Source organism: Nothobranchius furzeri, chromosome 16, assembly GCF_043380555.1.
Source record: "Nothobranchius furzeri strain GRZ-AD chromosome 16, NfurGRZ-RIMD1, whole genome shotgun sequence".
NCBI classification, from domain to species: Eukaryota; Metazoa; Chordata; class Actinopteri; order Cyprinodontiformes; family Nothobranchiidae; genus Nothobranchius; species Nothobranchius furzeri.
In genome coordinates, this window is record NC_091756.1 from 44,100,681 (window position 1) to 44,128,220 (window position 27,540).

The 27,540-nt window shown below is 42.2% G+C and overlaps 1 protein-coding gene across 1 annotated transcript in view; it reads right to left on the minus strand.

Annotated features, from left to right (window-relative positions):
* Positions 1 to 5,233: 5,233 nt before the first annotated feature.
* LOC107387749 (melanopsin-A) overlaps positions 5,234 to 27,540 on the minus strand; it is a 45,785-nt gene continuing 23,478 nt past the window's right edge. The window contains exons 7-11 of the mRNA XM_015962911.3: positions 26,112 to 26,219; positions 25,856 to 26,021; positions 25,649 to 25,753; positions 9,277 to 9,348; positions 5,234 to 5,434 (exon numbers count right to left, since the gene is read on the minus strand). Of these exons, the coding sequence (XP_015818397.3) occupies positions 5,234 to 5,434; positions 9,277 to 9,348; positions 25,649 to 25,753; positions 25,856 to 26,021; positions 26,112 to 26,219 (652 nt within the window). The remainder of the gene's footprint in view (positions 5,435 to 9,276; positions 9,349 to 25,648; positions 25,754 to 25,855; positions 26,022 to 26,111; positions 26,220 to 27,540) is intronic.

Consider the following 27,540-nt stretch of genomic DNA (forward strand, 5'->3'; position numbering starts at 1 on the left):
ACAATAAACACACACCCTGCACATGGACTATGTAAAACACCACCTCTGCTTGTTTTTTACATTCCACCGTTCACTCCTTTCAGATTTAGCTCAGTGTCATGCATGCATCTTAACGTACCATTTGTGCGCATTTTCTAGCTGCACCTTTAGGTACCCTGATTACATTAGCTGTGATTACCTGTCATCCCCATTCTCATGTAAAGCCAGACTGAAGATATGCTAATCCGCCTGCATGCGTACATCTGATTGGTTCACAGGACAACTGTAGTGTAGGATAAATCTGTTGGATCAGGATGGAAATTTATCAACCCTCCCACTGTCCTAATGGATGTGACCCCGTGAGGAAAGTTGACCATTGAGCAGGGTTGATGGTTTATCCCTTGGGTCCATGTGACAGAGGTAAGGAGTGAGCACCACCTCACTCCTGCCACATGGACCACAAGGGATAAACCATCAATCCTGCTCAATGGTCAACTTTCCTCGCAGGGTCACCCATAAAGACAGTGGGAGGGTTAAATACTAGTTCTAGCATTATTATCTTGTTGAATGCGTGCTCACAACCCACTTGGAATGCATATATTTAGCTGTCATTTGAATGAACAATGTAGGCACATACTACAGCTTCCTCACATGACCATATTTGGAGTTGTATCGCACTGAGGCAAAATTTACAGTGAAATCTGAATGGATGCAGTTCAGAACCTCCTCCAGGGGCTGCAGGACTACAAAAGAAGGGCTGGGGGAGGTGAAAGGGGTTCTCAGCAACCACAGCACTGTTGTATTCTTTGCTTGACTGAATTAGAACTTTTTTTTATCAGGGCCTAACTTTTATTAAATATCCTAAAATACAATTTTTGCAGTGATCGTATTTTTGAACGATCCGCCTACCTTGATAAAAATTCTGAGTGAAAGTTTTAGTTTTCTTAAATGTGTGCTGACAGAATTCTTACGGTAGTCAGTGCAGATCTCTGGAGTTCTGTGTGGTCCATAGTATCACTGACAAAATAACATGTTTTGAATCAATCATGTCTTTAAAAAAATCTTTATTTTTCTGTAGACCTTGCCCCAGACACTGACATATATGGAAATCCTGTTATTTACAGTAAAGTTGTTGTGCATCTTCTTATCCTTGGTCAGCGGTGTTTATATTTATTTCAATATGCTGATTTATTCGGATGTCTTGTTTTGCTTCATTCTACTTCACTTTGGTTTGTGTCTCCTATCTGCAGACAGTTCCTGCCACTCCCAAATGTTATGCATCAATGTCCTCCTCTGATTTTGCATGTATACTCTATCCCAGTGGTGTCCAGTCCTGGTGCTCAAAGGACCCTATGCAGCATGTTTTAGATGTTTTTCTGCTCCAACACTGCTGGGTGAATTATATGCTTCTGTGATGTGATGACTTGCTGAATTGGTACTTTTGTTAGAGCAGGGAAATTACTAAACATGCTGGATATGAGTGCTTGAGGACCAGGATTGGACACCACTACTCAACCCCATTTACCAGGTCCTCTTTATCTTCGTGTCAAGTTCTTCAGCATCAGGTTTCTTGTAATAATTTGTGATTTAGACCTTTTGCCTGCGCCTTCAGTGGACTGTCTACTTGAATCTATGGTAGATTGTGTTCTGACCTGGGAGGACTGCTCTGTTTGAGTCTTGAGTCCTCCCTCCTGTGCCACATGACAGTAACAATGATTCAGGCAAAGTGAGAAACAGTTCATATCGGGCAGCAGAGCAACTATGCATGCCCTACTCACCAACTCAACCTGCAGTAACTTACAGTAAAAAAGACATTATAGTGTTAGCCAAATATAAAAAGCATAAAAATGCACCAAACCAGCACATTGTGGATTTTAATCCCTGAAGACCTCTGGGAGGAAACTTCAAGGGTTATGGAAGGTTATAAATTCAAAGCAGCATAGAGCTAACATTCTCCTCAAGCTGTCAAATTATTTGAAAAATATAATATAGCTCCAGTGAGTTGAATTTGAGTTGTCAGGATGGTTCCAGTTAGTTTGATTGTTGACTTAGCTTTTTTTTTGTAGCATTTATTTGACAGAACATGTTGAATTTCATCAGCAATTTGGACACTTTGGACCATGAGGTTCTAATCTCCAGGCTGGAGCAGCGGGTGGGAGTTTCAGGCCCTACCCTTTTGTGTTTTACATCCTATTTGGGGCAGCAGTAGCTCAGGTGGTAGAGCGGGTTGCCTCATGACCGGAGGGTCATGGGTTCAATTCCAGCTCCCGCCAGGGGTATCCTGCTGTTGTGTCCTTGGGCAAGACACTTCACCCAACTTGCCTGTGTTAGTAGTGGTCAGAGGGGCCGACGGCGCCAAATGGCAGCCTCGCCTCTGTCAGACCTCCCCAGGACGGCTGTGGCTACAAGTAGCTTACCATCACTAGCAGTGTATGAATGTGAGAGTGTGTGAAAGTGTCTTTGGGTGTCTAGAGAAGCGCTAATAGGACTCTTTGTGTTAACATTGGTGATTCTAGCTCGATTTGTGCTCCTCTACCTTGGGGGGGTTCCACAAGGTCCTATTCTCAGATTGTTACTCTTAGGTAATGTCAGTTGCAAGCATGGCATTCCCCTCAATTTCTGTGTGGATGACTGCCAGCTCCATGTTCCTACCAATTACTGCGTTGTTCCCTTTTTTCAGTCTCTGTTGGATTGTGTTGTTGACATCAGGTCTTAGATGGTGCGACACTTCTTCAACCTCAATAATAAAAAGTCTGAGATCACGCTGTTTGGCCCGAATAGCCCAGATAAGTGCTGGAGCATCCTAGCCCTTCTTAAGAGTGTACACACTAAAAAACTTTGGGTTGTTTTCTCAGCCCAATATTTTTTAGAGAGTACTTTGGAGTTAGCTTATCCATTGCATAGTGGTTTATTTTCGTGTTAATTCATTGGCTCATGTTAGTGTTAGCTCATTGTTAGTGCTAGCTACAGCAGACTGCAGCATTGTTGTTTGTAATTCCACTTTCAACTAGTAGGGTTGCTCACTGTTACTTTAATGTAGCTACAGCACTTTGTGCGAACCTGCTGTCCCAATTTAAGGAGCATTATAAATAAAGGTTGTGTGGTAGCAATAGGTTCATGCAATAATGCCATCACGGACCTTAATATATGTTTCTGCAGACAACCAATGGCACAAACCAAAACAAGAACTCTATTTCACTTCATATCATCATTATTAAATTATGACTGACGGTATTTTGCCTGTGGCTTTTCAAATGCCACAACATCGGGCCTTAATTTCAGCGCCATCATGTGGCGTGATGTGTTCATATCTCTTAAAAGACAAGTGAACTCACAGAAATCAACGTTCAGGAAAAAACAGGAAAAAGGTTCAAAACATTTTTTTGATTAGAAAGGAAAGCAAAACATGATGACAACAATCAGTGAATATCATGCTTTTATGTAGAAAAATAAATAAAAACACAAAACTTTTTGTACAAAGAAATCAAAATCCACATGAAACCATCATTTCAGTGAAGCAGCATTTTATACATTTATAATACATATATTTAATCAAAAATCCACCAATTATGTTCTGAATACAAATAATTTAATACATTTACCAATACAATACAGACATGAAAGAAATAATTTTATTAATCATTTAATGCGGACAACAAAGTGTCTGATTGTATTTTGGGTGCCAAAAGAACAATTACGAAACAATCATAGTCAACGATGCAGCAGTCAGAGGAATCGCAAACACAGAGGTAGAGATGAAGAGCTTTGGAAATAGGCGTCTGAGCTGATTATTAAAGCAACCAAATTAGGCAAACGTTACTGTTATATAACACAGAGCTTGGCCTCAGGAAGAATGGAAAACACACAGTACTGAGTCTGTTTCCATGCACACACACACACACACACTCACGCACACGCACACGCACACACACACACACACACACACACACACACACACACACACAATCACACACAGGATTCCTGGGTGTTCTACCACTCAAGACAACGTCTGGGTCCCAGAGAATCTGATCTGTGGTAAAAAATGTTCTTAGGAACACAAAGAGCCCGAGGGATAAAATCCTTTGTTCTGTTTGTGTGCTACGGTATGAATGGTGAGTTGATCACTAAACAGCAAAATTACTGTAACGAGTGATAAACTTCTTCTGGTTATTTCAGTTGAATGTTAATAAATGGATTTATTTTACTCGATCACTTGAAATCTGTACCTTTGCAAAAAACGAAAACAAAAGATAAATGATTCCTATATTTCAGGTTTTATGGATGGATGAATAAAAACAAATATTTGTGAGTTTTATACTTTAAATGGCAGAAAAGATGTTTAAGATCATTTCATTTAGCAGTCTCATTTTGGTGAACTTTTAATCCGTCCAGCGTTTCAACAGACTCCACAGAAATGGATAAAGGACTAGAAAAAAATTATTAAAAAGCAGCAGAGATTCTTCTTCCTTTTTTTGTGTTATGTGCAAAACAGACTAAAAAGTGCCTGAAGTGGCTTTTAGGAAAGAGTGAAGCAATGTTGATCCATTCATGTCTTTTAAACCTTAACGTGAGCTCTAAAGGTGTTTTATGTAATTAGGTCCTGAACAGAGAACTTTTACTTTTCGTCGTTTGTGCTGATTACAATTGCTTTACACCTGTCGTATCTAAAGTATATTCTTAGAAAACCTACTTTTGTAAATTCTTAAAAATATGAATCCAAGCAAAAGCCGAAGTTTGACTGGAACCTAAATATCTGTTATAAAATTTCATATTTGAACATACAGCCTACTTGCATCCTAGTTAAATATGTTTCTATTTATGCAGAACCTGCATGCAGGTTAGAAATGTGCATGTTATCTCAAAATATTCAAGTCTCCAGTCACCAACATTGCCCCATAAATGAAAAAGAAGAGGCTTTTAACAGTGACTATTCAGCTTCTATGCAGCAATAAATTAATCTGAAATGATAAAATGCTGTGGCTCTGTAACACAATCCTCAACACAATGGCTGATTTGTTGCGTTCATCTTTGAGGTAAATTATCTTTAGACACACCAGAAAAAAAAACACACGCACAGACCAATAATTGCTGGGCATCCACGCTCACACACGTTTAAATTGCATGCAACAGAAATCAAACAATGAGGTGGCTCACCGTCACTATCATTCATCATGCTGGCACAGATTATTCCCATGAAGGGAAGCACACATACTGACACACACAGTGACACCGAGCTGAGCTTTTCTCCAGCTCTTCACGGCAGAGCTGAAGTCTCCAGCCTGGCGATGTCGAGCAGCTCTTTACAAACTGGTGTGCACGTTTTGGCCACTTTGAGGCTGCCATGGAAACCAGGAGGGCTGTGCAGGATGGATGGGGTGGATATGGAGGTGACGATGATAGAAGGTGAGGTCTTGGACGACAACCTTGTCCCAGACTCCTTCATCACAGTGTCCAGCTGGGAAAGAGAGAAACATAATTCAGATTCAGCATCTTTCTCAGAAGGAAGGCTGATAAAGACTCAAGCAGCTGAGATCAAAGATACAAACACCAGGTCCTGACAAGGTTTCAAATTATTGTTTGACATTTGAGCTAATTTGAGTATTTTATTTGGAATGAAAAATGGGACATTATTTGGCAATGCATTTCAAAGCAGAACACGGACGTGCTTTTTACAGTTGGAAATAGTTCTTTGAGATTCTGTAGAGCTATGAAACTTTGTTGGGGCTCACAATGGCCCAGGTGCCCTGATAAATGGCCAGACTCAACCCCATAATGAAGCCCTAGCATGAAAAAAAGTACTGGTTTACCACATGCACCTACTTGACCAAGACATGAATATTTAATAAGCTGTATGCTGATTGGCTGGTCTACCTCAATGGCTCTGTGACTGCAAAGTATCCCAGTACATTGTGAAATGTGGGTGCTTCACTGTTTTCCTTTCATCTAACAGATGTTAGCATTAGTTCGGGATTGCATTAGCAGTTGCTTGGTCTAGAGTTGTTCTATAGTTAGCATAACCACGACCAGCGTTTATATATTGCTGATGTTGAAGTGGGCTGGGCCATGTAAGGTAGTGAGTCTAAGCTTAGGATGTATTAAAGCAGCCTTTCGCAGAACAAAGCGTTTTTCCATGGCCATTACAACTTGACTGATTTACATGAGACAGCAGGTTGGAGACTTTTGGTAGCTAGCATTAAACACCCCAATCTGCCTCAACACCAAGGTGTGGTTAAGTGTGCTTTTTAAGTCCAGTGCCTCTTTAATAGAATCTTATTTAAAAAGTAATGTAGATTAAATGTTTCCAAACCTTCTTGTCAAAGTAGTTTTTCAAATCAAATCAAATCAAAGATACTTAATTAATCTCAGAGGGAAATTAGAGTTTCAGTATACACAATTCAGAGATCAGACATACATGGGCAAGACAAATGACAAGAATTGGTGACTGTGGTCATTCGCAACCCTGAGTCGTGCTACCTTAGTAGAGATAGGAGGGTAACATGAGGAATTGATTTGGGAGGAGGGAAAAAAGGCACTTCACAGCTACTCTCCCACCAGGAAAGCAGCTTTGCTCTGCAAAAAAACACCTCAAACAGATATGCAACAGACCAGACAACACAGCATGAGACTCCAATAGGAAGGCGGGGTGTGTGTGTGTGTGTGTGTGTGTGTGTGTGTGGGGGGGGGGGGGGGTGGTGGTCTGGGATCCTGTTTCCCCCAGCGAGAGCAGCCATCTACGGCTCAGCCACAGTAGCCACAGGTGGTAGGGAGATCTCGGGAGAAGCGCAGAGCACATTGACTCCTGCAGGTTGATGACCTCGCCAGGCTGAAGTCCACCAATCCGAAGATGGGGTGGGGGGGGTGGGGGGTTTGGGGGGGGTTGGTTGGGTTTTCACAGCATCTGTCTGCGAGGGTTTGTTGCTAGCCTCTCAAGGCTGTCATGGCGACAGATTTGGATAACAAGACTTTTTTTTGGGTCAGGCTGAGATAATTTTCCTCTCTGCCTTCAGTCTTTAAACTGATCATTCCAGTACTTCAGTGAAGCCAATTTGAATTTTAAACTTGTCCATACCGTCCGGTGACTGTCTGAGATGACATCCATTTTGCGCACTAATACCGGTATCGCAGCTAGAACATTGTCCAGCTTACGATTCACCTCGAGTAACGTCCCAGTCTGTGAGGTCTTCACACGGACGGTGCTTTCCGTGGGTGCGGGTCGCCCTCCAATCGCTCCCGTCTTCCCAAATTTCCAGAAAACCAGATATCCTCCCACTCCAATCAGGAGAAATCCAGTGATCATCAGGCCGAATATCCACACGTCTTCGACATCCTCAATGGACAGCTGGGAGAGGCATATGATCTTCCATTCCCTCCAGGAATCCAGCATATACCCCGCCGGGTGTGTCCCCTGTGGGCATGTGGGAGCCCCCTGCTCCGTTCATATTGTTGAAAAAATCTTATCAATTATGTTGGATGGCCAATTTATCAAATCCATGGTTAAAAAATAGGGCTTTTCAGAAGAAATGCAGAGAAGTGCTCTGAGAAGCGCAAAAAGAGAAGTGTCTGTACTCTGCGAGTGCCAGAAGAAATCTTTGTTAATCTTTCAAGAGAAAAGTGCTTGAAACTCAGACAGCTCATAAATCTAAACACTCCAAAACTTTAACACAAGAGAGAATCTGAAACATTTATTTTGCTGCTTTTAGATGGAAAATTGTAAGTGTAACCGGATTACAGGATACAATAAGATAATTAAAAGAAAAATAAACAAATGGGCCAATAATTAGGTTCAGAGAGAATTGGAGGTTGTTTAAGAATGACTGGAGTCACGGGTATAGTATGTAACGGTTTGTATACCAAAAATGTAATAATAATGGGAAATATAATACATAAAGACAACACATAAAAACAGAAGAAAACAATCTACAATATTATAATGGTCGGTATGATATTTGATCTTATGAGTCATATAAGTCAGCCGGCGTCAAGTCAAATCCCCACGATTGGGGTGAAAGTCAGAGTCCAGTGGTGCGATTTTTTCCGACCGCACTGTTGAGATTGTTCACAGAAGAGAGCAGTCTGCTCTTCAGTTACTTGAGATGTCCCGGTTTGTTCAGTGGTTAAGGCTCGCCATCTCCCTCGTCAGGAAGAAATCCAGTTCTCGTTCCAAGTGAGTGATCATAGAAGTCGGGATAAAACCCAAGAAACAAACAAAACCCCAGCCAACACGCTCCAAGAGTTCCCTCCTACAGAGGATTGGTTCACTCTGTCGTCTCCACACAAATCGCGTCGGTTCCAAGTTCCCAGTTCTTATTAGAAGGAGTCGAGTCCACCTCTCCCCCTATCTACGCGGCCCCCAAATTAGGGTTCTTCACGGCCTCAACCGTTTTTTTCCCTCTGCTCACTAAACGCTCAGTCTTTGCTGTCTGTATCTGCGTTGCTGCACAGCTGTTGTCTCTCCTTTCGCTCCGCTGCGTAGAACGGTTTTATTTCGCGGAGGCGTGACTTATTTCTCTCAGCCAATGAAATTTCAGATTCCCACCTAGACCAATAGTACACAGCTTTCCTCTTCTGGTTTTTTTTTTTAGTAATGTTCAAGATTCTTGTTTTAACTGATGTTTAATATTAAACTCTTTATTTTAGTTATTCATCTTTTCAATAATTTATTATTAAATTATTATCTATTAGTTATTTATATATCTATAAATTAGTTTTTTTAATTTCCTTAATTTATATTTTATATTTTATCAAAATTGAGGATGGATCATATTAGTAAGCCATTTAGTTAATTCCTCATTAAGGTTTTAGCTTCTGGGTTACATCAGCAAGTTATTACTAGAATCAAACCTGCATAAAATTTTTAAACAGTTGTAACAAAATATTGATTTCATAATAGATTAGCTCAAGAGGTAGATTGGGTTGTCCAGTAATCGGAAGGTTGCAGGTTCGTTTCCATCTCCCACCAGAGAATGCTGCTGTTGTGTCCTTGGGCAAGACACTTAACCCATCCTGCCTGCTGGTAATAGTCGGAGGGACCGGTGGTGCCAGTGCTCGGCAGCCTCGCCTCTGTCAGTGCGCTCCAGGTGGCTACATCGTAGCTCATCCCCACCAGTGTGTGAATGTGTGTGTGAATGAATCACCTTAGGGTGTTCTAGGACTCTAGAAGGTGCTATATCAAATACAAGCCATTTACCACAGAACATTAACAATTATATATACATTAGTTTTAAATCCTCTGTGAGAACAAATTGCTAAAATAATTTTGTTGACTTTCTCTGTTTCTGCTGACATAAACAGTCTTACAGCAGCAGGTAGATGACCGGTCAGCTGCCGGCTGATGTCCAACATGCAGATGTCTTCAGGCTCCATCAGGGTCTAAACACACAAACACAACGTTTCAGTGTCAGCTACTTTTAGCTGGAAGTGACATAGATGGAGGAGTGTTTATGTTTGGCTTGATGTTTCCTTTAAGGCTCCTGCACGATCAGTGTTATAAACATGTTTAAGACACACTCAAAATACGAACAATGAGGATTAAACCAAAAGATCAAGAGTTTGCGGTCAATGGTTTGGGACATAATCCATGGTTACAGTAATTTTAAGGAGGATTCAACCATAAATTGAGTTTCCACTCTTTAGAGTCAAATTCAGTGTGAAGATCTGAAGTGGAAGAACTTTAAAAGTGGTAACAACTAATTATCAGAAAAATGAATGGGCCTTAATTTTAACGGTGGCTTCCACTAGCCTGAAGGCGAGGAGCATCTCTCTTAAGCAGGACATGATGCAAAAACAATGAGCAACTTAGCAGAAACTATTATGAAGGAGAAACTCTGAGCAGAACTTACTCACACACAATAAGATTTTCTGCTCCACATAATTTTCTGCTTCGGTGCACATGGTGTCACTTATTATCTGAGGGGGCTGGGTGAAAAATCTCTGCAAGCAAAGGCTGCAGATATCTACATTATCACGTGCCACCCTTACGGATCATCTCAAGAAAAATCCCAACAGCAATTCAAGAATTAGAAAGGGCTATGAGGAACCTATGACATCTCTGAGACAGAATAAGATGCCATTTGGCACAGACTCGTCAGCTGCACGAATAATGGAAACTGACAGGATTGGCAGCAAGTCATGCTGGAGTTTTTTTTTAACAGGAACAAAGACATTCTCAAAGTTAGAGGTGGCAGAAACACGTGGAACAGTAATGAGATCTTAGCTCAAGACCAGTTTGGGAGGGTTTAATTTTTGGCTGTTTTTTTTAACCTACTTTTTATTTAAGGTGGAAGCTTTTATTATTTATTTATATAATGAAACAGGTAACAAAACAACTCTCTGATGAGCGTTTGAATTTCCTCATTTAGGGCTTTTTAACAGCAAAAACTTAAATGAAACAACATGTTGAAGAGATCACTTTTATTGAGGTTGGTCTGTTGTTGGGAAAATTTTGTTTGGTATTAAAGCTTCACAATAACATGAGGCATCTGACTGTAAATACATGCGACTCCACCAGATTTGAGCTGCAGTTTGAAATATCACAGTTGGCTTGGTCTTGACTTTAGGAGAAACAAGAACAAAATCACTGACTTGTTTGGTATTTTAGAAAAATAGAAATAATCTAAAGACAGCTGTACCCTCCCCTTAAAAAAAATACAAGCAATGCAGGGTAAAGCCAGGTCCACGCTGGAGCCATCAGTGGCGCACAATGGCCAATGGCCACGTCTCTGAGACTTAGACTACCTATGGTCTAGGGTTGATCCAAACCGGCTGCGTCGCGGAATATTTCAGGCGCGCCCCCGAAAAGGTACATCACGTCGCTAAAGATAGGATCGGGTTCTATTTTTGCCACAAGACACTTCTGAGACATGTCAATTTCCTCAGTTTACATAGGGATACAGGAAATTACACAATTTTCAAAGTAAAAGACTATTGCAGAGACGTGATTCCTTGTCACTGTAGATTATGTCAATACATGATGTGACCTAACAGTTTCTTTCCTCCTAGCATTTTTTGAGAAGTGTAACGTTAGTTTTTCAGGGCTTTAATATTGGCAGTGGACAGGCACAACATTATAGTATGTGAATATGTATATGATATCAAACGTGATTTCCTTCCTCTTCTTCTTTGTTTAATGGTGGATGGCATTAACCAAAGACCTTGACCTTTGAAGTCTCCAGGAATTTTGTGATTTCACAAGTCCAGAGAGGAGTACGGCGGAGATGCCGCTCAGCGGCTGAGACTCCTCCAGTGTAGTTTTATGTGAGTAAACCATTCCCCTGTCGTGCTGATGCCTCTAGTGTGGGCTCGGGGTAAGACATGAAAGCTGAGAAAAATACAAAGTTTAACTTTGTGTATTTCAGTTGGCTGATCAATCTTTCTACTCCATGGCAAAATACATGAAACAACTGGATGAAAACTGCAACTTCTTTTAAGTAAAGAAAAAGCTCATAAAATAAGATTATACATTAAATATATTTTAGTATCTAAAGAAACATAATGCCATAAAACTTGCTATACCTATTACTTCCTAGAAGATAACTCAGGGCTACAGCTCATAAATGCCATTGTGTGTGTGTGTGTGTGTGTGTGTGTGTGTGTGTGTGTGTGTGTGTGTGTGTGTGTGAGAGAGAGAGAGAGAGACAGAGAGAGAGAGAGAGAGACAGAGAGAGAGAGAGAAAGAGAGAGAGAGATGATCTCGGAACAGACACAAACACCGAGTGTAAGTTATGTTATTTAACTTACTAGGCTAAGTATCCTGTTCTTGTCCCATGGTATTAAGTATGGTAGAATTAGTACCAGTCAGTCTGAGCTTCCGATTCCACTTTGGTTAATAAATGGGTTGAGGAATATACTAAAAGTGTGTGATTTTTTTCTATATCATGTATTCCTTTTAACTTTCTTTATATATGTTTTTTAAATTATTTTATGAGTTTTGCCAAAATTATTTAGAGTAAATTTTAATGACAAGCTGAGTCTTAAACCAGCTGGTGTCATGATTAAAGAATGATCTAGCACTGGGCACGATGTGCTATAACATGAGATCACATCACGCTAATGTGGATTAAAACAGAAAGTCCCAGATTGAAGGATTAGTGTTTAGACCCTGTGTAACAGGGTCTTCTGTTACCCTGACCTGCATCAGCCATATGTGCATACATGTAGCATACTCAATTTTTCTGTGAACTAGAGGAAATGCTCCATATAAAAGGAATGACTCGTAATGAATTACCTCACACTTTAAAAAGACCAAGAACCAAGATACTTTGGATAAATTATGTCTAAATGTTTGAATGTTTCACTTTAGCATCTATTAAAGTTTCATATTCATACATTTCCCTAAAATTCCTGCTGATATTAATAACAAACTTGTTGTTTTATTGATTCCAAAACCTTTAGAACTAATTATTGGAACTAAGTGACCCTTGACCTCCATACACATGTGAATCCAGTAATGAGAAAGAGTATTTAAGCGGGCCAATTTTAAGTTTCCCCCTCTTTGAATATTATCTGAAGAGTAACATGGGGGCCTCCAAACAACTCTCAAAGATCTGAAAACAAAGATTGTTCACCATCATGGTTTAGGGGAAGGATGCAGAAAGCTGTCTCAGAGATTTCAGCTTCTGTTTCCACAGTTAGGAACATATTGAGGAAATGGAAGACCACAGGCTCAGTTCAAGTTAAGGCTTCAAGTGGCAGACCAACATAAATCTCAAATAAACAAAAGCAAAGAATGGTGAGAACAGTCAGTGTATACCACCAGACAAGCACCAAAGACCTACAACATCATCTTACCGCAGATGGAGTCATTGTGCATTGTTCAGCTTCGCAGCACACTTTCTACAAGGAGATACTGTATGTGAGAGTGATGCAGAGGAAGCCTTTTCTCTGCCCAAGGCATAAACAGAGCTGCTTGAAGTATGCTGAAGCACATTTGGACAAGCCAGCTTCATTTTGGAATAAGGTGCTGTGGACTGATGAAACCTACAGTAAAACATGGTGGTGGTTCCATCATGCTGTGGGGCTGTGTGGCCAGTGCAGGGACTGGGAATCTTGTTAAAGCTGAGGGGCGCATGGATTCCACTCAATATCAGCAGATTCTGGAGATCAATGTCCAGGAATCAGTGACAAAGCTGAAGCTGCGCCTGGGCTGGATCTTTCAACAAGACAACAACCCTTAACACTGCTCAACATCTACTAAGGCATTCATGCAGAGGAACAAGTAGAACGTTCTAGAATGACCATCTCAGTCCCCAGACCTGAATATTATTGAAAATCTGTGGTGTGAGTTAAACAGAGCTGTCCATGCTCAGAAGCCATCAAACCTGAATGAACCAGAGATGTTTAGTAAAGAAGAATGGTCCAGAATACCTTCAGCCAAAATCCAGACTCTCATTGGAAGCTATAGGAGGCATTTAGAGGGTATTTCTGCAAAAGGAGGGTCTAATAAATATAGAGTAAATATATTTTTGTTTATGCACCTGCCTAATTTTGTTTAAAAATTATTGCACACTGTGTCTGTCTCCTATATGATATATTTAACAGATTTTTTTATCGTAACAACCAACAATTTTACAGGAAAATCGTGAATATTAACAAGACTGCCCACAATTTAGCATCTCACTGTATTTATACCTTTTTAACTGGTTATTACTGCTGATATCTTTTAATCACGGCTAAGTCTTCTCAGAATAATCCATCTGAGGGAGGTCAAAAGGATAGCTGCCACCTTAAATCTCCTATCTCTTTTATTGTAATATTAATTAAAACCTTTGTGTCACTAGAAGTTTCTCAGACTTCACTGGTGAAGAAGCATGCACTGTAGATGGCGATTGTAAAAGATTTGTAAAATAGCATTTGCACGAATGACTAAGACTTTTGAGATCTGATTTGTTGAGAAAAATGTACATTATCATCTAATTTAAATGTCAGCTGCTATACTAGTTTACTGGTCACATGGTCCGGTGAAAAAGATCCATCCACCCAATTTATACAGAGGCACCACTGAGACGTTTACATGCGACCATGGCTGTCATGGCCTGTGGGTTTGTTTGTTGTTTCCTTTTCATCATGTTGGGTTTTTGTTCGACTCTTGTTTTGGTGTTGTTGTTTCATTTCCATGCTTTGTAATGAGCAAGCTTCCCCTGCTGAGTTATCATTTTTGGGTTAGCCCATTATGCTTCCAGTCTTGCCTTTTGGCAACACCTGGTTCTGTTTCTAATATCCAAACAGACCTTTATCATCATGTTCTTTAGCACTCACAGTTCATGCTGTTCCTTTGTTGTTTGTCAGGTTCTTGTCTTTAATTATATCCTGTTCTTACGTCAAGATCATTTTTGTGAAAAAAGGCTCTCTTTCATGTTTTCATGTTTGATGGATGTCCTGCTTTGACCATGCATTTTATTTCTAAGAAAATAAGGGTTTAACTGTCTCAAAATGTTGTCTGAGTCACATTTAGCTAAGATGTTTAAAAAGCTATTTGTAGGACATACATTGAAACAGATGGGCTCTTCTTCTGGTCAAAATAATAAAAAGGAGATATCCCATCCATATAAAGTTGAATAGGTATCAGGTCCATTCCCAAGTTACACTCTCCAGTTCCTCTTGAAGGATCTCAAGGCATTCCCAGGAAAATGTGAAACTTCTCCAGTTAGTGCTGAACTGGTTCCAGGGTCTCCATCCATTCATCCCCAAACCACCTCAGAAGACTTCTTCCAATCAGAAGCAGCAGCGCTTTTATTCTGTGCACCCCCAAGAGGTTATCTTGCTTGTACTGAATGCAGCCACCTTCTAGAGGAAGCTCATTTCAGCCTCCTGCATCAGGATGTTGTTCTACATGATTCGTGTGACCAGAGGTGAGGGTTATATTGTAGAGATGGATAAGTAAATTACAAGCTTTGCCTTTTGGTTCAGCCTCTCTACAAATAAGATCAACATCCTTTTCAATAAAGATGAAGCCCTGATCCATTGGTCTATCTTTCACTCCATCCTACCAACAGGAATCCCAAATACATAAACTCCACCTGAAGCAGAGATTCATTTCCAACCTGAAGGGTGTATTTAACATTTCTCCAATCAATAAAATTCAATTCCAGTTAGAGTTAAACCCTTTTAAAACAACATTTCTTCAACGTGTTTTCCTTGGGTGGGATGTAGATGGTACTTTTATTAATAATAATGTACAAGATGGTCCTGCATCATAGATGGCTGTTGTTTGTGTATTAACGTCATATTAACAATAAAAATCTCACTGTGCCAAAGCTTTTGTCAGTTTTATAGGTCTAAGAGGATGAGCCTTGCTTCAAATGTTTAGAGCAAAGCCCTGCTGGCTGCTGTGTGTTTCATAACATGCTGAAATTTGGGTCAGGTCCTGCCACAGAAGAGAGGTTCTGGTTTGTGTGAGGTACTTATTGAGTTAAGCTCGAACAAGCAGCGAGGATTTCTGGATCACGCCAAAACATAAATCTTGTTTTGTCCCAGTAAACAGTTCATATAAAGGTTATTTCATGCATTTTGACCATCCTCGTTTTGAACTGTGTTTAAATTCTCCTAACTGAGACCACCACACTGATTACAGTCTGAAAGATACGGACTGTATAACGGTTGGAGGTACTGTTCCTTTAAGCCCAGTAGAGCACACTGTGATACCGCCCCCTTTGGGTTTTTTGTTTCACTAATCTGGCACAGGTGTGCAGTACCTGACCTGTTAAGAAAGGCCTTGCTGTTTTGTTTGTTTGTATTGATGGATGAAACACAGAGAAGTTGTGGGTCTCTGTAATAATATCAAGTGGTAGGTTATTTAATTCTGTAAGTTACATTTTGTTTGTCCACAAAAATAAACAATCAATGATGAACAAGAGTCTGTTTCTAGACCTGAAGAAGGAGAAAAAAAAACAAGGGGACACACAACAATCCAACAGGAGCAAACTATCACTGCGTCAACCTGATGAGGAAATATAAAATAACGTTTTACTGAACAATCACGATAATAAATCACAGTGCATTAAGTGCCAACCACAGCCTTAAGACATGTGTTGAACGTGCCCAAGTCCATACTTATGTATGTACATGGCGTATGTATCCATAAATACAAACGCCATGTGAGCACCTGTGTGTACACACACGCTTGTATAGGTAAGGTTTCTCTATAGGAGCGTCCAATAGAGAGTGTGAGGGGCCACAGATCTACCCGCCAAAGATGCGTAGGAGATGGGAGGAGCTCCAAGTCTCAGAGATCCAGGAGCTGCCCCAGAGCGCAGGGACCCCAGGGAGACTGCAACCAGAAAAGCCACTGCCCCCCTCGAGAGGCGCAGAGGATTGTCCCAGAGGGCCACAACAAGCAGCTGGCAGAGTCCCGGGGGATTTCAGTTGCAAGCCCACAAGCCAGCCCGCAGCCTCCCACTCCGTAGCTGGCCGAACCCGGAACCCAGCGACCCGGGGCCCATGGGCAACCAGCCCTGCTGTGGACCCAACAGAGCCCAGGGACTCAGATCCCACCAGGCAGCCACTGGGATTAATCAGGCAGATGCCAAAAATCTTAAACCCCCTGATCCGGGAGCCGCGAACACTCAGGCAAGGCACCACACTCCACACCAAGTGTGGCAGGGGGAGGGGAGACAAAGATGTATAGCAGCAAAAGAAGTCCCAGAAGAGGGGAGGAGTGAAAGGCCCCACCTGACAGATACAGTCATACAAAACCACAGTCACAAACTCCCTCCCTCATGCTCACACATACACATACAACCTAAGACTCACAAAAATGCATGCCAGACACCCACTCATGCTCCCCATGCACACCCTATTCACTTTCGTCCTGGTACTGCTGCACAAAGGGTACAACCATCACCGGTTTCCAGAGTTTGACACTTTCTGCTGGGGTGCTGATGAGCAGGCTCCCCTGCCCAATGCCGAGCAAAGTGATCCCAGCCAGACGGCCAGATCCCCCTCCTAGCCTCCAGTCTCGGGAAGCCAAGCGACAACAGAGGTGTACTAAGACCCCTAGTCTCCCTCCGCCTGCTTCAGTACAGTGTTGGTGCATGTTGATGAGGTGTATTCGTGACTGTGGTGAGCGGGCAGTGCAGACATAATCTGGCCTACGCCAGCTGATGCCACCACACCACCCCTCTTCCCACCACAGCCCTCTGTGTCTAAGTGCAGTTTAAAATTGGAAGTGGGCACCGGCACTTGGGAAGAGGCTGAAAAATCACCTTGCCAAATGCCATTGAATCTGCTCACTCCAAGGCCCTAAGTGTGTGTTTGTGTGGAATGTCGTTGGTGGAAGTGTTTAATGTGCAAATAAAATTGGGGGGCAGGCTGCCACAGGAATGCGGAAATGGGGTCCATACCCACACCCCCTGACTTGTCCAACTCCCAAGGTCCTATGTGCATGGTTGTGTGATGATGTGAGGAAGCAGGAGGAGAAAAATGTTTGGGGATGGGGAGGAATGGATGGTTGGCCTAAGCCCTCCAGGGAGCCAGCTACCCCAGTGACCCCAGTGACCCCAATAGGCACCTCCATTGCCAAAATGCCACCCAGGTCATGGAGACCCCAGCTCATCTTGCCAGGTCCCAAAGCAGCAGCATCACAGAGCTCCATGGAGTCCAGGCGAACCAGCGCAGCTTCACCCCAGCAGAATATCTACTCCCATCCCTGCATTTGCACAGCTTCCAGAATATATAAGACGTGGGACATCCAAGTAAGGTTGGGTCCTCCCCCTCCTGGACATCGCCCTCCCCTGTGATCCTGTGATGGGAGAGCAGAGGAGCCAAAGTCTATCCAAGGCCCCTGAACCTGGGCCAGGAACTGCCGCATGTTCCCGCCTTCTTCCCGGCAGCATACATGTCAGGACCAGACCCCCAAGGCCTCGCCCAGATCCCCACATGGGGCTGGCCACCCCCACACCCCGAGCCCCCACCCAGACCTACTCAGGGGCAATGCAGCCACCAGGCAGCAACCCATGGCCACCACCAAGACCCCCAAGGGGCCCCACAAACAACCGCTAGTAGTCCACCCCCCGAGGCAACCCAAGCACCTACAGATCGGGGCAGCAGCCCCCCAGCCCGAGACACCCCCAGTGAACCCACCCTCAGGGAACGTTCGGATACTCCAAACTCAGACCCTCCACCCCATCACCCACATCATCCCGCAGGACGAAATCAATGACCCCCCCCCTCCCCCCCCCATCATTGTAATGTGATGGAACCGATCACAGGAGCCCAAAGAGATTGACTTGAAGTGGAAGCAGAGGCTGTATCAAGTGCAATATGATCTAACAAAATATTTCTATACTGGTTAATGCAAAGACTATCTCCATTTTTCCAATTCACGAGGATAGTTTTCTTAGCGATGCAAATGGCAGTCAGAACCACGTGAACCAAAGATATTTCAGCTGGGTCATTGTCCAGGTTTCCCAGCAAACAAAGAGAGGGGGAAGTTGTGATATGACATTTCAGACATTTTGAAAGGAAAAAGTTGAGGAAAAGTTGAGCGAGGAAAGTTGACCATTGAGCAGGGTTGATGGTTTGACCCTTGGGTTCATGTGGCAGGGATGAGGAGTGAGCACCACCTCACCCCTGCAACGTGGACCTCATGGGATAAACCATCCTGTTTCAAGTGAAAGGGCTGTATGGTACATTCCTCATCATGGAGTGTACCATCCAAAGAAACCAGATAAACTAAGAGTAGTGTTTGATTGCTCAGCAAAATTCCGTGATGTTTCATTGAATGATACTCTACTCACAGACCCAGGTCTGATAAATTTCTTGGTGGGAGTTCTTTGTCTTTTAGACAAGAAACAGTGGCAGTGACATGTGACATAGAAAAGATTTTTCATCAGTTCTATGTTCCCTGTGAGTTGTGTGATTACCTTAGGTTCTAAATTCCATCTTTCAGTTCTTTTTAAAACACAGAAAAGGTTTATTTACCTGCAACGTTTTGTTTGCGGCTGCAAACATCATCAGACTGACGCCGATGGTGGCGTCACTTCCTTCGTTTATCCGCGGGCAGCAGAGGAAGTTGTCGCCCTCTGATGCCCACTCTCCCCTCTCAGATGATGCAGTCCCATGTGCGATCCAACGAGTAAACTCCATCGTCTCTGTTCATGGTCCCACATCCACGTCTCCTCATCTCTATAGCTTCTTTTATCTATATTTTGTATTTCTGTTGTTCGGTGTTTATGATCCTTGTGTTGTCCCAGTCCATTATATGGTTTTCTCTTGTGCAGTGATCTGTTACGGCTGACTTCTTTATTGTGCTTTCTGCTTCTTCTTTTTCTGCTCTTGCGTGTTTTTGACTTGCCTCTTTCACAGACTCCTTTCTATGTTCTATTGTTCGTGTGTTGAGTTGGCGTCCGGTTTCTCCTATGTATGTTTTATTGCAAAGTTTGCATGGGATTTCGTAAATGACTCCACATCTAAGTCCAGCTGGTATCTTTTCTTTTGGGTGTACTAGTCTGTTTCTAACTGTTGTGTATGGTTTTGTTGGTGTGTTTATGTTGTGTTTTTTCATTGTTGCTCTTATTTTTTCTGTTATGCCTTTGATGTATGGTAAGGTTATCACTGGTTTTGGTTCTTGTCTTTCTGGGTTTCTGGAAGGAAGTGACGCCACCATCGGCACCAGCCAGATGATGTTTGCAGCCGCAAACAAAACGTTGCAGGTAAATAAACCTTTTCTGTGTTTTAAAATGAACTGAAAGATAGAATTTGAAACTCAACCCTAACCCTAACACCACTTACAAACAACTGGAAGGCTTCGCCATGGGTAACCCATTATCAGCCACCCCATGCGAGTTTTTCATGGAAGACCTAGAACAAAAAGCCATAGCCACTGCCCCCCCCCAAATGCAAAATAAAATTATGGCAATTCTACGTAGATGACATACTGGAAATCATACCAAAAGGAAAAACAGAAACACTAACACAACACTTGAATAACATTGGCGACACAGACAACATAAAGTTCACATATGAGAAAGAAACAGAAGGCAGCATAGCATTTATGGACATGAAAATAACCAGGCAGACCGACGGGACCATAAACATAAACACATACAGGAAACCAACACACACAGACCAATATCTATTATGGACATCAGAACACCCTACCATACACAAAATGTCAGTAATCAGAACATTATATCACCGAGCAAACATGGTAACAGATGAAAGAGACCTTAAACAAGAGGACAAACACATATAGCATGCTTTAAAGACCTGCGGATACCCGACATGGGCAATAAAAAAGGAAAACAACAAACAACAACAGAAAGAAAAAAACAACCAAAGCAAAGAACCAGAAACCCAGAAAGACAAGAACCAGAAACCTTACCATACATCAAAGGCATAACAAAACAAAATAAGAGCAACAATGGAAAAACACCAACAAAATCATACACAACAGTTAGAAACAGACTAGTCCACCCAAAAGATAAGATACCAGCTGGACTTAAATGTCGAGTCATTTACGAAATCCCATGCAAACTCTGCAATAAAACATACATAGGAGAAACCGGACGCCAACTCAACACACGAACAATAGAACATCGAAAGGAGTGCGAGAAAGAAACAAGTTGAAAACACACAAGAGCAGCAAAACAAGAAGCAGAAAGCACAATAAAGAAATCAGCCGTAACAGATCACTGCATAAGAGAAAACCATATAATTGACTGGGACAACACAAGGATCATAAACACCGAACAACAAAAACACAAAAGATGGATAAAAGAAGCTATTGAGACAAGGAGACGTGGATGTGAGACCATGAACAGAGACGATGGAGTTTACTCGTTGGATCGTGCATGGGACTGCATCATCGGAGAGGGGAGAGCGGGCAGCAGAGGGCAACAATGTCCTCTGCTGCCCGCGGATAAACGAAGAAAGTGACGCCACTATCGGCGTCAGCCTGATGATGTTTGCAGCCGCAAACAAAACGTTGCAGGTAAATAAACCTTTTCTGTGTTTTAAAAAGAACTGAAAGATGGAATTTGAAACTCACCACAGCAAGAACACGCCAAAGATACCTTAGGTTCTTATGGTGGGAGGGGAGGCAACTGAATACTCAACCCAAAGAGTATAGAATGACCATTCATCTTTTTGGCGCTGTATCCTCTCCAGGTTGTGCTAATTTTGGTCTCAAACATTTAGCACAGCAAAATCAGATGACATGTCTCATGCATCAGCATTTCCTAACAAACCATTAAGTGTTCCAAGACTAGAACTCAGTGCTGCAGTTGCTGCTGCGAGGATGAGTGTTATGTTAAAAACAGAGTTGGATGTAAAAATAAATGATGAGTTCTTTTGGATAGATTCTCAGATAGTTTTAGCCTACATTAATAATGAAGCTCGCCGATTTCATGTGTTTGTTGCAAACTATGTTCAGTTTATAAGAGATGTTACTGATCCAAGTCAGTGGCGTTATGTTGCTACCGCTGAAAATCCGGCTGATCATGCTTCCGGAGGCCTACGTGCAGCAGACATCCTCGCAACAAACTGGTTAATAGGACCAAAATTCTTATGGAAGATTAAAACATCACCATATTCCATTGTTGAGACTAACTTACTTGTCGGTGACCCAGAAGTTAGATCAGCAAGAACCATAACAGCTCACCTCAAACCCCACAATAATGTTTTAGATCGTTCACAACGGTTTTCCAGCTGGTTAAAGCTGGTCAAAGGAAAGAATGAACCTGTTGGCAAAGTGATCCAGGTGGAAGAACGGAAAGAGGCTGAGAAAGTGATAATCAGTCTGATTCAGCAGCAAGCTTTCCCCATGAAATAAAATTTCTGGAAGGAAAACAAGGTCTTCCAAAAACAAGTCCTCTACATTGTTTTGATCCGATCTTGGATTGTGGGCGTCTGATAGGACTGGTAGCTAACTCCACTTACTTCACATACGACAACACAATATACAAACAACTGGAAGGCTTCGCCATGGGTAACCCGTTATCAGCCACCCTGTGCGAGTTTTTCATGGAAGACCTGGAACAAAAAGCCATAGCCACCGCCCCCCCCAAACTGCAAAATAAAACTATGGAAACGCTACATGGATGACATACTAGAAATCATACCAAAAGGTCAAACAGAAACACTAACACAACACTTAAACAATATTGACGACACGGGCAACATAAAATTCACTTATGAGTTAGAAACAGAAGGCAGCATAGCATTTATGGACATGAAAATCACCAGACAGACCGACGGGACCCTAAACATAAACACATACAGGAAACCAACACACACAGACCAATATCTGTTATGGACATCAGAACACCCCACCATACACAAAATGTCAGTAATCAGAACATTATATCACCGCGCAAACATAATAACAGAAGAGAGAGACCGTAAACAAGAGGACAAACACATACAACACGCTTTAAAGACCTGCGCATACCCGACATGGGCAATAAACAAAGGAAAACAACAAACAAAAACAGAAAGCAAAGAACAACCCAAAAAAAGAACCAGAAACCCAGAAAGACAAGCACCAAAACCAGTGATAACCCTACCATACATCAGAGGCATAACGGAAAAAATAAGAGCAACAATGAAAAAACACAACATAAACACACCAACAAAGCCATACACAACAGTTAGAAACAGATTAGTACACCCAAAAGACAAAATATCAGCTGGACAAAAATGTGGAGTCATCTACGAAATCCCATGCAAAATATGCAATAAAACATACATAGGAGAAACCGGACGCCAACTCAATACACGGACAATAGAACACAGAACGGAGTGCGAGAAAGAGGCAAATCGTAAACACACAAGAGCAGCAAAAGAAGAAGCAGAAAGTACAATAAAAAAGTCAGCCGTAACAGATCATTGCTTAAGAGAAAACCATATAATGGACTGGGACAGCACACGGATCATAACACTGAACAACAAAAATACAAAAGATGGATCAAGGAAGCAATAGAGATACGGAGACGTGGATGTGGGACCATGAACAGGGACGACGGAGTTTACACGCTGGACCACGCATGGGACTGCATCGTCGGAGAGGGGAGAGCGGGCAGTAGAGGGCGACAACGTCCTCTGCTGCCCGCAGATAAACGGAGAAGGAAGTGACGCGCCACCATCAGCGTCAGCCTGAAGAAGCCGGCAGCTGTCGGCGAAACCGTAGCTACAAACAGGTAAACAAAACTGTTTCTGTGTTTAAAAAAGAACGAAAGCATGGATTTACAAAAACACAGCAAGAACACACCTAAGATGTTCAAAGAAAAAAACTGTTTCTGTGTTTAAAAAAGAACGAAAGCATGTATTTCTCAAGCTGCACCTTCTGCGCTGTAACTGCTCATGCTTTACCTTAGTCTGTTTATTTTATTCTTACATCTAATCTTTTGTGTGTATTTAAAATTAGATTTTATAATCTGCAGTTTCATGTTGTCACGTTAATTCTGATGTTTTGTGTTCTTGCTGATGGTGCACCTGAAAAGCATGTTGAACTGCTTCTGTGTATGAAATGTGCTATACTGATAAAGCTGCCTTGCCTTGCAGCATAGTAAAGGCATTAGCTTGGAAGATGAAAGCAGATACAGAAAATATAGAGAAAAACATATCTAATGATTTTATCAGAGGTGGAAAGAGTACTAAAATTTCCTACTTAATTACGAGTACCAATACTTTGATAATTTTTTACTCAATTACAAGTAAAAGTACTTGCCTAAATTTTTACTCAAGTAGAAGTAAAAAGTATTGTAAACAAAATGTACTCAAAGTAAAAGTTACTTAGTTACATTTTTGTCAGAGTAAGGATGGCTACATCTCAGTGCTAAATCACAACGCCAGTTCACAATTTGCTCGTGTGTGTGTGTGTGTGCGCGCACACACACACACACACACACACTCAAACACGCACAGCTTGAAGGAGGGATTTCTATCCAATCAGTGAGAACAGGACGTGCACATTGATTGGACGAGGTTTTTCTATGATGGTAAGTTTCAATTGTGGTTAAAATTATTCTTTATTTTGAGAAAAAATAATTTTTTAGATGCCATCAGCATGTGAGGTGTCTCAATGTTTTCATGACTAAACTCTAACATGAGACTGTGCTCTAACCTGTCACATAACAAGCTAAATGCAGTCAAACATGTCAGATGGACCGTATGACAGCTGCTAACGTTGGCCCTGCCCTACTTTACCTCTACATTACAGTTCCTTTATCCATGTCCATCCTAGAGCTCCTCTCTGACCTTCATGCTTATTTAGAGCAGCTGATTTTTAAAGTTAGCAGAGTTCATCCTTGGTGGTGGGTTCACTCACTCATCTAACCCTTCACCACTGAAACCAGTTTGTTCATTCCAATCCTCCTAAATAATCCTCCAATCATCCAACTGGAATCCTTCCAGGTGTTACTAGAACTAATGGTGTCTCCTCACCAGCGTGAGCCTCCACACTGTGAAGGTTGGACTCCAAACATGAACTTTAAATTCATGCATTTATCTTGTCTTGTAACACTTTAACATGTTTTAAAAGGCTTGTATCATGATAAGTTACACCTCCCAGACCAAAGATAAGATAAAACATTATCATAGAAACTATTAAGACGTCATTATTTATGAAATAGAAGTTATTTTCCTGAGCCATTACTTCAGCCAAGATATAAGATGCATGGATTTGATGAAACCACGCTGTCTCATGCAGTCCTATATGTGTAACACACACACTCACACACTCACACACACTCACACACACTCACACACACACACACACACACACACACACACACACACACACACACACACACACACACACACACACACACACACACTGCAGCATGTTCGAATCATTTGAATGACTAATTTAACTACACTGAGCTGCTTTAGTCATAATTTAATCTCTTATTCTGGAGTAAAATAAAGAAACAAGCTAAATCATCACATATCTGTGGTATCAAGGAGCATCTTTTGAGTTCAGACACAGGGATGGAGCACAATGTTTACACCTGAACAGTATCAGGATGTTTTAACTCACAGAGGCCTGCAGGTCTTCTGTTTTATGAGCAGAGCGCTGAGAATCCACTTGTTATGAGCGCTAAACGTTATTTTGCCGCTGCCGTGCGGAGTGGTAGAGAAACACATTTCAAACACGGAACCGAGTCCGGCTACCAAACCGAGCAGAATTCTGATGACGTCACACCGGTGCGCGAAGGTGCAGGTTCCAACCCACAGGAGAGGAGGGAGAGAGGAGGTAAACAGCGAGTTGAGGAACTGAACTGATGTCTTTGAGCAAAAGTGTACACCCCACACCCCCCCACGGTTTAGACGCGGCGCTCATGCAGGTGTCTCTTTCTGTTCCGACGCTGCTACACGTAATATTTGTAATTTATTGAGCCTATAATTTATTTTTACTCAGTAACGGATATGATTTAAAATGGAGCGAATTACAATTCTTTTTCAAAAACTTACTCAAGTAAAAGTAAAAGTACAGCTTTTAAAAACGACTTAAAAAGTATAAATATACAAAAAAGCTACTCAATTACAGTAACGTGAGAAAATGTAATTCGTTACTTTCCACCTCTGGATTTTATATGTATGTTTTGGGAGCTTTCAGTTTACAAAAGTAATGTGTTCTACTTAAAAATGCTACAGGTGTAAGGTGACAAATTGCAGGGGCAGTGGGGTTGAGGAGATCACTTTTTTCAAGCACTCCTGCACTGTGACCACTCACCTTGGACCTCAGGCTGGCCTGGCGCACCTGTGTGACATTAACAGATACGTGGCGACTCGCAGGTGTTCGAGCGGAACCATCCTCCTCTGTGTCTGAGAAGTGTGCCTGAGACCAGATGAGACCAAAATCAGTAACTCCTAATATGAAGTTTTTATCTAAGGAGGCGCAGGACAGACACATACCATATTAGATATGAAGAACACTCACTGATTCGCTCTCGGACTGGGAGGAGTTGTGGTGTTTGCCTCTGCACTCTGACTGGCTTGTCAGGGTTGATCGGCGTGTGGACTGGAGGCTGCTGCTTCTGTAACGGTCTCTGCCAGTGAAGCACAGCAGGACGCCCAGATATGGAACGTATCTGTTGATTGCTGACCTGAGAGAGAAAGAAGCTCAGTTTTGTTGTGGCGCAGAACAGCTTCAGCCTCTCACACCACAGCAAGCTCCTTGAGTTGTAACATCATACCTGTATTTGGGATGAGTTATGGCGTATATGATGGGGTTGTGAATAGCTGATGCTTTGGCAATCACAGCAGGGACAGAATTCATGTAGGGAGTCAGCAAGTGTGCATACCTGTGAGATAAGAAGATATACATGTAAGATGACTGCAGGAAAAATGGGAAAGACCAATGAGACGAGGGGTTGGGATGCTGGATTTTTCTTGAACAGATCAGAGATACAGGAGTGAAAAAGCTGCATAGCGGTCAAACATATTTACCGTAAATCCTCTAATACAGGCCTGGGCCTGTATTTGATTTCAAGCTCATTAAGCTCCAGGCCTTTATTGGAAGGAGGACCAGAATTAGAGGCAGGCCTCTATTTCTATTTGAGCAAAATGAACTAATGGTTCGCTGGAGTTTTTGACAATTAAAATTGCGCCCACATTTTCAAAATTAAACAATTTTTTTTAACAACGGTAGTTTCTGCTTCAGCCCTCTCCCCCCTCCTCCTGCGCAGTGGCCGCAAACTCACTGATGCACCTGCAGCCTCTCGGAGTTCCTGCTGCTCTAAACAATAAAATAATTATTTCATTTTCTATTCCTCACTTCTGATTACCTTCAATGGTGTCTGTTTGTTGCAACCACCAGGTACAAATACTAACTTTTTTTTATTTGACTATTTTTCTGTCCTGTCTCTGTTTAGTATCTTCCTGCATCTCCTCTCAATCCTAAAGAAAAACTGCTACCTGGGTTCATTATATTCACCTCATGAGTTACCGTTGAACTGCAGTTCTAAAACATCTACCGACCGCAAAAACAGCGGAGTGCTCGCTGCTTGGCGGCCGCATCAGTGATCGGTGCGTCACCGGAGGACAAGGTGATGCACCCCGCTCCACAGCATGCAGCGAAACGCATCAGGAGCAAATGAAAGACAGAAAACATTAAAGGAAATGAGCCGACATGAACGATCGCATGTTAAATTAGTTTTTGAGGTGGCGACACCTGATTTGATAATGTTATTGTGGCCGTGCTCAGGACGCAGATCTACCGACGGCAAAAACAGCGGAGTGCTCGCTGCTTGGCGGCCGCATCAGTGATTGGTGCGTTGGAGACAAGGTGATGTGCCCCGCTCCACAGCAGCGAAACGCATCAGGCGCAAATAAAAGACAGAAAACATTAAAGGAAATGAGCCGACATGAACGATCGCGTGTCAGTACCGACGCTCTGGCACATCGCGTTGCCCCTCTGACGCGCAGGAGCTTGTCACCTGCTGACAGCAGGCTGCTGTCTTTTCCGAGGGCTGCATCTTGCCGGTTATTATCACGTGACAGCGACTAGTCGATGAGAGGCATAAAAAGTCACCATAGAGCGGTGAAGTCGACTAGTGACTAGTTCATACAACCCCTGCTACTGCTCCCCAGAGTGTTCTGCAGCATAATCAGCACGTTCTCTTT